General features: G+C 40.8%; 1 protein-coding gene across 12 annotated transcripts in view; it reads left to right on the top strand.

The window, feature by feature from the left end:
- RhoGAP100F (Rho GTPase activating protein at 100F) overlaps positions 1-12,112 on the top strand; it is a 41,040-nt gene extending 28,928 nt beyond the window's left edge. For 6 of the 12 annotated variants that reach the window (XM_032439060.2, XM_070206898.1, XM_032439058.2 and 3 more), the window contains 7 exons: positions 60-1,153; positions 1,215-2,337; positions 2,402-2,481; positions 2,554-2,848; positions 3,229-3,482; positions 5,114-5,249; positions 5,307-12,112. In XM_032439060.2, the coding sequence (XP_032294951.1) occupies positions 60-1,153; positions 1,215-2,337; positions 2,402-2,481; positions 2,554-2,848; positions 3,229-3,482; positions 5,114-5,249; positions 5,307-6,961 (4,637 nt within the window). In that variant the 3' untranslated portion in view covers positions 6,962-12,112. Of the gene's footprint in view, positions 1-59; positions 1,154-1,214; positions 2,338-2,401; positions 2,482-2,553; positions 2,849-3,224; positions 5,250-5,306 lie in introns of those variants that run through there. The other 6 variants (XR_004304873.2, XR_011416073.1, XR_004304871.2 and 3 more) reach the window with 5 other exon arrangements.
- The last annotated feature ends 755 nt before the right edge of the window (positions 12,113-12,867 follow it).

The following is a 12,867-nucleotide window of genomic DNA, read 5'->3' as shown; positions in this document are numbered from 1 at the left end:
CGCCGTGTTTAAAATGCTAATCGGTGTTCCTTCTCTCTTTCTCCTTTGTTCGCTTGTAGGCGATGGTCGCGAGATGACCGAGTCGCGCTCCAGACTGGGTCTGGGCCTTAACAACTACAGCCCTCAGTCAGAGCAGCTGGACATGTACTACAATACACGGGCTGGCGTTAACGCAATGGGCGAACCCCCGAACTGGGGCTACAAAGCACCGCCGCCACCATCCTCGGTCATTACGGAGCAGCCCACCAAGGGGCATGCCTTTGCGCCTTCACATGCTTACTATCAGAACGCTGGCACACTGGAAAGCCTGGCCGAAAAGGTGCACGCTTTCTACCCAGGCGCACCTGGCCAACCGCTAGGTCCCTCGCGACGCATGTCCACGGGCACAGGAAATGTGGGTTTGGCTCAGCAACATGCACGTTTTCCGCGCTCTGGTTCAGATCAGCATTTGCCGCGAGTCGAATACGCGGATTACTCCAACTCTTTAGGCCGCCACTCCCTGCTGCGTTCCAGCTTGAAACCCGGTACAGGCGCCCCAATGCCCGTGGGCGTTGGAGGCACTCTGGGTCGCTATGGGCGTTATGAGCAGCAACGCGGTGGAGTTCCAAAGTATGGGCCTCCGGCAGCCGGTCCGCAGTCACTGACCCGCCGCTCGCGGCCCAATCTGGACTACTCCAGCGATACCGAAGCCACCATTGGGCCTCGTCCTAGTTACTATTACTATAACCGACCCGCCATAGGCAGTATGCCACGCGGCGCTGGAGGCGTGGGTAGTGGAGCAGCTGCAGCGGCAGCTGCAATGTTGGCCGGCACCGCAGATCTAAATAAATTCAACTCACTGCCCAGGGAGCGACCGGGCGTTAGGTTACAGGGCATACGTGCGCGCATAGGAGACCGCATTCTGGATGAGAACGATGGCAATATTTCGGCACCCGAGTATGATGCGCGGCGCGGCCGCGATCTGCGCCAACGCATTTCTGCTAGCCCTGGCCCCTCTATCTTTACGGCGGACGAGTATCGTGCGTGGCTACGGCGCGCGCCCAGTAGCTCTGCGATTGCGGAGCAAATGCGTATGACTAGGGATATGTTCGCCCAGCCGCGCTCACATCGCTTCTCCTGCAGTGCGGAAAACATTCACGATGCCCTGCGGAACGTATGTTTATGGCAACTAAGGCTTGAAACCCCCATATGAATCCTGTTCTTTATTTTTACAGACCGAGAGCATTTACTCGAGCAGAACGGGCATACTCGGTGCTGGCACGCTGGATCGTAATCTGGGCCTCACTCGACCCATCTCTGCACTGCCTGTACGGTCCATGTCCTCGCAGCACATAGGCGGTGCTGGTTCCATACGCTCGCCCAGTATACGACGCATGCGTCAGCTGCTGGAACTTTCTGCTGGTCCAGCCAGTCCTAGTGGCAGTATTATGAGTACAGCCGGTCATCAGAGTCCCGCGCCCACGCCCAGCGCAACATTGCCGCGTGCTCATCGCCAGATTGACATTAATCCGGCAGAGTTTGCCAAGTACAAGCTGGACAAGCCTATTGTGGACATTGGCGGCGTCTCGGGCATGCTGTGGATACATCTGCTGGCCGGCCGCGGATTGCGGACAGTACCAGAACAGGGTGCACAGCATGCACCTGGTGGGGCACCACTCCCACAGACTAGAGATCTTTACTGCGTAATCGAGTGTGATCGCGTGCATAAGGCGCGTACAGTGGTGCGTTCGGGAGATTTGCAATTCGATTGGGATGAGTCATTTGAACTAGATCTGGTGGGCAACAAGCAGCTGGACGTGCTCGTCTATTCCTGGGATCCACAGCACAGGCACAAGCTGTGCTATCGCGGCGCCATATCGCTGTCGGCGGTGCTGCGGCAATCGCCACTGCATCAGCTGGCGCTTAAAGTGGAGCCTCGCGGCACTGTCTACATACGCATGCGGCATACAGATCCTCTCGCACTGTACAAGCGTCGCGGGCTGCCCAGTTTGCGTGCCGGTTATCCGACACTTTTCGGTGCCGATCTGGAGACGGTGGTCAACAGGGAGTCAAAGAATGCGCCCGGCTGTGCGCCAGTGCCAATTGTGCTGCGACGTTGCGTTGAGGAGGTGGAGCGGCGAGGCCTCGATATAATCGGGTTGTATCGCCTGTGCGGATCGGCAACGAAGAAGCGTCTGCTGCGCGAGGCCTTCGAGCGCAATAGCCGAGCTGTGGAATTGAGCCCGGAACACGTTCCTGATATTAATGTTATTACCGGCGTACTCAAGGATTACCTCAGGGAGCTGCCGGAGCCATTGTTTACACGCTGTCTCTTCCAGATGACAGTCGATGCCTTGGGTAAGGTTGCCTAGGTTTTAATATGTTAATCATTTGCCTAATTTAAGTACATGTCAATCCCCAGCTGTCTGTCTGCCAGATGATCCTGAGGGCAATGCGAAACTGATGCTTAGCATACTCGACTGTTTGCCCAGAGCGAATAGGGTGCGTTTAATTTATGACTGTGGTTCTTTTTAATGGATAAATATCTAACAATTCCATTAACTCTAATTATAGGCTACCTTGGTATTCCTGCTTGACCATCTTTCGCTGGTTGTGTCAAATGCGGAGCGCAATAAAATGTCTGCTCAGGCGCTGGCCACTGTGATGGGTCCTCCGCTGATGCTGCACTCGGCCAGTGCGCAGCCTGGCGCTGATATTGATCATGCTCAGCCGATTGCGGTACTCAAGTATCTACTGCAGATCTGGCCTCAGCCACAAACGCAGCAGACGCAGCATCAGCAGCTGGCTCAGCACATGGGCGGCATGGCCGCTGCCAGCAGCATGAGCAATATGGCGGGTGTTGCTTCAGGTAACGTAATCACTGTGTCAATTATGCAATCCACACTGATGTCCAGTACCTAGTATCCACCAACAAGAGAGACACACACTCACTCCCACACACACACACACACACACAGACACACATACAGGCGCGTGTTTTTACTAGTGGCACAATAAACACTTGCAAGAGTTTCTTTCCGCTTTGAATGTGCAGAAGCAACAACAGCCCCAGTTTGTTCATTATTCGAGTCTCTTTCCTAATGGCGGCACAGAAAACGTTCACATTTTGACCGTCACGCACACCACACAAGTGTACACACATACACATACACATGTTCAGCCCCAGTCCCAAGCCACAAAATGATCGTTCACATTAATATTGATTAATACAGAGTCCTATGTAGACAGGTCGGCGCGGCGAGTCAACAGGGCAGCGTGGAAGCAAAGTCAGTGCGTTGCCAGTGGACAGACAGCAAATACTACTGCAGCAGCAGCAGCAGCTCATGGCGGCGGGCAACCTACTGCGCTCGTCCACTTCGGTAACCAACATACTCTCCCAAGGCCATCATCAGCTCTCAGCCACAGCCAACAATCATCTGTATCAATCAGTAGTGGGTCAGTTAGCTCAATCGCATCGAGCCTTGCAACAAGCGGTGCAACAGGTAAACAAACAGTTACAACAACAACAACAACAACAACAACGACAACAACAACAACAACAAATACAACTAACAAACATAGCAATAACAACAACCAAAGAGTCTTAACAACAAAGAGAGTTCTTAATGAATAAACGAAGCAACTTGTTCTTAAAACTAACAACAAAATTATCCAAATACATAATAAGCATTAACGCACATTTAATACAACACTAATACTAACAATTAAAAATGTTTATTTATATTTTTTCAAACGGGCTCCATATAAAAGTTATTTAAATTCCTGTACCTACACATTCCATAGTTTGTCCGATTGCTTAAAGTATGTACAAATAGAGTATATCTATTTCCATTTTTTTATTACACTGAAAAAACATACTGGGCTACTCGTATACATACTTATAAATACACAGTCACACACACACACATGCTACACTTTCAGCAGCTCTTTCTTGCTCTTCTAACTCTTCCTGTTGACCGTTTGTTATCGCGTAATTGATTTCAACGATATATTTAAAAAAATTTGAGTAATAACTGAACAATTATATAATCTATATATCTACATAAAGCATTCTGTGTTGTTGATTTGATTTGCGCTTCTTGAAACAAAATAATTGTAAAAGTAATTCTTGATTTGCCGTCAAATTTTGATCGACGTTGTAATTGTGATATTTATACAATTCTTAACAATAATGATAACGATTATAACAATGCCAATAATGATGATGATTTGAGCGATGTGATAAATGTTAACGGCGTGTTAAGCATGATTGGCCCACTACTGGTAAAAATGTAACATAATGAACATACATATCCACTATAATACCAATGCAATATGTTAATTCATAACAATTGTACTTATGTTTACATTCGCCAACACAACATATAAAATGCTTCATATACAAATCCATTGTACAAAGTTCATCAATCATCGCCTGTACTATATCCTTCTGAATAGATAATGAAACCCCGTAAAACTCAAACTTTCAATGATGTAGTTAAATCCAAATGCCAACCTACAAATATCCATGAGCACAGAAGAGTACGCAGTAGCAAATTAATAATGAAACTATTTAGGTTTATTTATTTATAAACTGCTTGAATGCGATATGTTTCCCAAACATTTTGTTATGAAATGTGCAGGATGCATACAAAAAAACTATAATAAGCAGGATTGAGAGTTGTATACACTTTCAGTTTTGTCAACCTTATTGTATCTGCACTTGAATCTTGCTCTGTTAATTGCACACTTTCCAAGGCACCCTGTTTGCATGCGTCACACTCCACTCGCTTTTACGTTTATCCATCAATCAAAACATCTCATCTAAAAGTTAAAATACGATTGGTTTATCAATTGGCCGCAATCTGGTTGCAAATCCTTTATGAATTCATAAATTCCTAATAAAAGTGTATGTCTATTGTATGTTTGCCACGCGCACACACGCACTATCCACAACACATGATATCAAAAATTCAAAATTTTGTTAAACACAATGCACTCAGACCCCAGATACAGCCCCAAAGTATACACACTGTGGGGCGTTTGTCCACTCCCAATATTATATGCCATGTTATGCCCATGCAATAACCATTGCCTTGTATTGTGTTTGTTTCCATTTTGTGATCTCTTTTAGCCCTTTCAATTGGCGGGCTCAGCGGTCTCGGCAATTCCCGACCAATCGCCACTGCCACTTCCAGGCACACCCTCCCCAGGCAGTAGCTCAGCCTCGACGGGCTCCGGCTCGGGGTCGGGCTCGGGTTCGGGCAAGAGTAAGTAGGGCCAGGCCTGAGCATATGATATAATTTAATCCCATTGCACCCGTTCAGGCACTGATACCATCAAGCGCGGTGCTTCGCCCGCTTCCATCAAGCAAGTGAAAATTGTTGACACGCCCAGCCCGTACTCGGTTGTACAGAAGAAGCCACCTTTGCAAAAGGACGCTCCCATAGAAGAAATTACGCCCCCGGAGGCCAATACAAGCTCGACAATCCGCAAAGGCGTTGACTTCTACGAACCGCACAAATCGCAATCCAAGAACCTGGCCGGCGATGACTCGTATACATCTAAATATAACAGCAGCACTGTGGATAGTAAGAAGAGCAGCTACATCAGCAGTTACACGCCCGGCAAATCCTTCACTGCCAGCAGCGCCAATCTCAGCACCAACGATGAATACAAGGCCATGCGCAATAAATCAAGCGCCACCTCAAGCTCCAGTTCCTCCCAGGCAACTGTGCTGAGTGCTGGATCCACTGCAACATCGGCGCCAACAACCTCCTCCGATGACTCCGACGACTTGGTCTCGTACAAGTCTTCGGCCTCTACCAATGCGTTGCTGGCCCAGTCTCAGGCGATGACCACCAGTCAGCTGATGTCTAAATACTTAAAGCGCGAACCACGAGTGCAATTTACACCGATCAAATCGCCGGACTCGCCCTCACCACCTGGCGGCAGCGATGGCCTGCCAAAGGGCACCTACCAGCTGGTCACGCCCAGCTCCAGCACCAGCTGCTTGGCCAAGCCCAGTGCCACCACGGGTGCGATCAGCAAGTATACGACATCGACATCATCAGCAAGTTCAGCGGACACCAGCAAAAATCCAACCAGCAACAACAAATTGGCGTCACCGTCAAGGCTTGCCAAGGATGGCAAGTCGGCAAGCGCGGTAAGTAACTCCTCTTCCCTGGTGTCGAGCGGCAGGCGGCTGTTTGACAGCCTCGCCTCGTCGTCGTCCTCGGAAACGGAGACAAAGACTTACATAGGCGGCACCACAGTTGCCAGCACCACAGTTGCCAACACCACAACAACCTACACGAACGAATCTAGAAACTTAGCCAGCAGCAGTAGCAATAAAGCGACTTCCGGCTCAGAGCACAGAAGTTTTGGTAGTGCACTATTCGGTAGCAGCGCCTTGGGCAACGGCAATGCCAATGGCAATGGTCATGGTGCCCACTCTAGCAACAGCCCCTTTGCCAGCACCAATGGCAACGCCAATGGCAGCAGCAACCACAGTGCCATGAACTTGTATGGCACGCTGCCAAAGAATGGGGCTGCGAACGGCAGCAGCGCGGGCGCCACTCTGTTTGGTGCCAGCGCCAGCTCTTCTTATCATTCTGGTAGTGGCACAGCCAGCAGCAGTGGGGTTAGCTCGATGACTGGCTCCACAAATAGCTATGATTTTTATACGAGCAGCAGTACAGGCGGCAGCAGTAGCTCGCGTCCCTTTGCCAATGGTGGCAACAACTATCATACGCTGGGCACCTATCGCGCTCAGTACGCGGCCACCAATCCCTTCCTCGATGCCTTCGATGAGAAGCCCAGCAGCAATGGGGGCAATAATGGCCATAATAGCCATCACGTTGCCGATGATAAGCATGCAACGATCGCGGATAAGAGCCATCAGCGTACCGCAATGGTGGCAGCTTTTCAGTCGTCGGGCGACTCAAAGAATGGCAGCGATGAATACGATGATCTCAAGTGAGTGACCCGCGGCGTGTCCTGGGCTTGTGTGAGTGGGGGCAGGTAGCTGTCCGCGCACTATAGGGGACATTGGCTTAACGGCGATAGCGATATCTATAACGATATGAAACGCTGAAAGTGTTCTTTTGGAGTATTTACAGTTTACAAATTTACAAAACTAAATATGCAAAAATATGAATATATATCGATAAACAATATTTAAAAGCTATACCAAAATCGAACAATTTAAAGAACAAGTAAAGATTAACGAATTTTTAAGATCACTTCAAATTATAATGGCAATCCACTGAGACAGCAGGAAATCCGGTTTAAATAAATACGCATACAAAACAAAACAAAACAAAATGGCTGCCAAGCTTTAAGTGTTCGCGTGCGTGTGTGTGTGTGTGTGAGTGTGTGTTATGCTAAAAGCTTTGCCTTAGCAGCATTTATACTAATATATCCGTTGGCAGCCATTTTGAAATCTACGGCATAACCTTTACAAACAGTATTCGAAACAAAAGCTAAACTCGATTCAAAAAAAAAAAAAAAAAAAACGCATCGTATACAACATAAGAAATTAAAACACAAAAATTAACCTAATATCTAGGTAAATAAAAGGTTGAACGCGCATTTAACTTTTCTTTTTGTTTACATATTCATATATAAACTATCAAGACGTATAGATTTGCTGAAAACATACAAAAAAAAAAACATTAATGTTTGTATAGTCGAATAATCGATTTTCTCCCTAAAATCCCTCCTAATAACTTCTATGCATATGTTAGCTTATTTCAAGGCGACCAAAACTCTTAACTATTAACGATGATAGCATTTCATCAAATATTGGACAAAATTTCGAGCAATATATTTGCCTAAAATGTTTCTCTATGCCTCTTATACATATATACTTACAAAACATGCATCCATATACATATGTATATACAAAATTCTTTATATGAATATGCATTTATATACACATACATTAACTACACCAAATGTGTATTTCCGGCGAGGTTATGTTGAGTACGATCCAAAGATTTTCTAAGGATGCTAACTTTTTCATATTTGTTCGTTCAGATCGCATTCACTCACACAAAAACTTACACACATACCACATACACGAATACATGAATTTATTGACAAATCGATGTGCTTAGTTTTTTGTATGAAACAAAGTCTGATATACACACTAATATACAAGAATACGGTATTAAATATTCTTAAACATAAATATACAAGTAAAACAAATAAAAATATATACATAAATCTATATATATATATATTCATATATATATACATATATATATAAATATATACATACATATACAGTGACAAAACTAAACCACGCTTTGCGACTATAACAAAACGAGTCTACAAACTTTACAGCCATTTTGTTTGAATACTTTAACAACAGCTTTTTATAAACGAATCTATATACATATGTAAATATGTATACTTTAATATAGGTATGCATAACTAACTCAAAACTATAATAAACGTATTATACTATAACAAATCCTATCAAACTGTAAATACCCACAACGTACTTTAAAACTCTTGTGCTTTTGTGTCAGTCGTTGAGGTCATGAACTTAATCAACTAGTCAGTTAGTCGGTCAATGTTTGTCAGTTCTACAGAGTTAGTTTTTAGTGTTAGGCATATTAACTTAAGTGAAGCTTTTGCTAACAAAATGTAGTGCAACAAAGTGAAATATTATTTTATTTAGGAAGCCAGGGAGCCTAGTAAGCAATAAATATATAAATACCAACAAATTAGAGACACCGAATACAAAAACAGAAAATGCATATAAAAAAGTACATTAAATAGCAAAACAGAAGCATACCTACCACATCTAAGTCTATATTATATATGTAACAGGTAGACAAATTTAAGTTAGTTACCTAATAAAACACCAGCATAATCATTCGTCTTCATCAAAGTACAACTTTCTAGCAACAACAACAAGAACAAGAACAAGAACATGAACTAGAACAGTATTTTACAGGATATACTATACAATTTCAATTCAGATTCTAATTCGCATCAATTAACAAATCATAAATAAAAGATAATTACGCGTAAAGCCAAAACAGTGCATTATTTGATATTAACAAAGTTTTAAGTATATGTACGATGGATGAGATATGCGTTGAGATTTTAAATAGCAAATTATTCGGTTAATTGTTGTCACATTTATTTTATACGAAACTAGATGAGAAAACCAAACTTTTTAAGTGTTAAACATGAAATATCAAACCAAAGAGTTAAAATCATCAAGAACAAACCTAGTTGATGCTATAATTAATTTTTATATACGAGTATAGAAAATTGTTGATTATTATATATAGCGCGTAGTGTTTTTAAAAGCAACAATTAAGCTAACAACAATTTGACAACATTGCTAGCTATTCATTTGCAGGGGTCCAAATGCATTTCGCTGGGGGTCTGCATGCAGTTAATTTATTATTATGGTCTTTGGTACTCGTGCTGTCGCCTTCTTTCAACATGAACGTTAAATGTGAAGTGCACTCAAAGCATTTCAATTTAATTTGATTTATTCAGTAAAGCTTTAATCGTCGAACGACTCAAAGATTATAGATTTCAAATATACTCGAATTCAATCAAGGAAAAATTAAATAAAAATGTAAAGCAGCATTTTAATTAATTTGCGAATTGTTGTGGGCTCTTAGCTATAGCTGAGCTTTAGATAAGATACCAAGAGTAACCGGCTGGCCTAGTTAGTGTTAGTAGTAAATCGTGGTGTTTGTGGTGTTCGTTGTGGTGCTGGGTGGTGGTGAAATGTTGGCTGTTACGTGTAAGCTGATTGGCTTTGGCGTTTGAACTGCTGCGTGTGTTTATTGTTTGGGACGTGCTCTGGGGCTTGAACTTGCTTGAAAATGATACTTGTACTTCTTAAAATATGTTATGAAATATATCACTGTGTCATATCGTACATTTATAGAAGTAATGGATACCAAGTTGGCAAGTAACACGCGATTAATTAATGGTTAAAACAAAAGTATTTACATTAAGAAAAACAAATATAACTAAATTAATAGCAGCAAAGCAGCAACTATAGTTAATTAAACTGAAATGATTGGCAAGCAACCACAACTACAAATTGTATATGCATTTAATTTAGCCTAAACGATTAAACAAAAATATATAATAATAATAATAAAAATAAGCGTTAGCTGAATAAATACAAAGCAAATATGTTAAAGGCATTTAGTGAGCAAATATGAATTGATAAAAACTAATACACGAAAGCCACATGAAATTAATGTTAGTTACCAGAAAAACGAACTAATTTATTGAAATGTATTGCACAATATTGTACACTTATAAATATTAGTAAAAAGTAACAAAAACTAAATAGAAACGAATAGGAGGCAGCTGTGCTAGCGAAATATATATTGTAGTTCATATATATATATATATATATATATATATATATATAAATAGATCCCAGCCATGGTTTAAAGCACTCTGAACTATTTATTTTAAACTTATTTTCTTTTATTGAGTATTGTGCCCCACAGCGACTACTCACACAACACAGCTCAGTTTTACATTAGTTTGGATTAGTTGGATAGTAAATATATCTAAGTAAATACTTGTTTACAAATGTGTGTGTATGTATTAAATGTGCCTAAAGATATAATTTATTTTTAAAACCACGGAGAACTCTTCTTCGATAAACTTTAAAACATTTTTGGGGATTAACTTTAAATGATTCGCAGCACTTTCGTGCAACGATTTCTTTTGTCGAACTTAACATGCAAATGGAGACCAAATGCTCAGGGCTTAGCGAGTTATGAATAACTTAATATACAACCAAAAATAAAAAGGCAAAACATATTTAAGAACTAATTGTAACACATCATGAGCATGCTCCATTATATTTAACAATTATAAAGCATTTCAGTTACGCTATTTTCATCCTGCAACAAGAATAACCACAACCAAAAGAAAAACAACAAGAACAATCCAGCAAACAAATTTACAATTCCAAGCAATCAATTTCGTTATAAAGACTGACTGAGAAACCAAGAAAAACAACAACAACAACAACAACAGAACTCCCTAAGTAACCGGAGAGTTTTCATATCAAATGACAAACGTTTTTCAAAAAATCCCCAAATGGAAAGCTTCATTTGAATCATTCAAAATGTACATTATTTCATTTTAAACCTTTTCTAGCGAGTCCATAATACAAACATCATTACGAAGTCCTTAATGAATAGTCAAATATAGCGAAAATAATTCAAATATTACCACCAGCGTTTTGCTACATAACTAACTAACTATAACTAAAATGCAACAATAAGAAAACATTAAAATAGTCTACAATATAGTTGAGAATCGTATAAGGGCAGATGGCATTGAACTTTAGCGACAATTTTTCTAGTAGAAGAGTAAAGTATACAACGGATAACCAACAATATACAAAGAATAGTTAAATCTAAAGCATTGTATTTGGAAATGATTTTTGAAACCCACCATAAAAACTGAACGAAGAATCTGAAATATTAAAATGAAATGCGATTAACAGATCTCCATTTTTTGATATTAAGTTTCCTTCGCTTGTTTGCTAATTCCAAATTTACATATTTATCAAAATAATTCGCAGCAGCAATCTTTAAAGAAAATATTAATAAACTTACATTCAGACATATGTAAATATGCGCGGCTAAACTAATCCAAATCCAAACGATGAAAACAAACACAAGTGCATTTTGTTTCCCCAACTTGCGCGTGAGAACAGCTAAAGAAAATACCAGATAATACTCTGATTTACCACTGCCACAAAGTAAAAGTAAAAAAGAATTAAAGTTATTATAGACATTACATACTTACACATAAGTATATACTTACTTACATACATATATATGTACTTTGCAAGTGTACAATGAAAACGAAATTCATTACAATTACATATATACATAATGTGCGTATTACAAAACCGAGTAACAAGCAACATCATACGTTTGCATAAACAGCATTAAAGATAAATACATATAAATACATAAGTCAACTTAAAATTATTATTTATTCAAAATAATAACAATGATAACAATAAAACTTAACTTATAAAAGCATTAACTAAATCCAAAATAGTTCTTTGCATAAGAATAAAGCGATGTTACATTATTTAATGAAAATATATACATACATATAAATAAAATATAAATAACAATTGTGTTTTATTCAGAGTTCGTATCTATTTCAGGGACTCCTTTCTCAAGCTGATGTAACCCGCATCTAAAGAGTTTCTCCTATCAGAATGACTAGCTGAGTATTGACCGACACATAAAGTTTTGAAAATAAACGTGATGCCATTTTGTCGATTTAGGTCAACATTTTGGAATTTTTTTTTTTGATGCCAATCGTTAGAACTGATCCTTACTAGTCAAAAATGGTATGAAATTGCAAAATCGGACATTATTTGACGGAAATATTCCAAAAAACCATAAAAAAAGTTGACTTTACGAACTAATGGTTTTTTTGTCTTTAACATTTTTGAACCCATCGATGTTTAATTTGTTTGAATGTCAATTGATGGTAGGGATCCGTACGCATTCAAAAAGGTATAACATTCTAAACTCAGATTTTATTTACTCTTTCCGCGATATTAAAAAAAAAAAATCATCGAAAAAGTTTCGATTTTCGCACCGACCTCGATTTTGAAAAAAATTATGATGATTTGGAAGCTCATATCTCCGCGCGGAGTTATGTCGTTTTGGAACGTCATATCTCGCCGCGGAGCTATTACCCGAGATATTAAAAAAAATCATCGAAAAAGTTTCGATTTTCGCTCCGACATCGATTTTGAAAAAAACGTGGTGATTTGAGCTCATATCTCCGCGCGGAGTTCTGTCGATTTGGAACTTCATATCTCCGCGCGGAGTTATGTCGTTTTGG

This window comes from Drosophila virilis, chromosome 2 (assembly GCF_030788295.1).
Source record: "Drosophila virilis strain 15010-1051.87 chromosome 2, Dvir_AGI_RSII-ME, whole genome shotgun sequence".
NCBI classification, from domain to species: Eukaryota; Metazoa; Arthropoda; class Insecta; order Diptera; family Drosophilidae; genus Drosophila; species Drosophila virilis.
The sequence above is the reverse complement of the archived record's forward strand: the minus strand, read 5'-3'. Positions and strand labels throughout refer to the sequence as shown.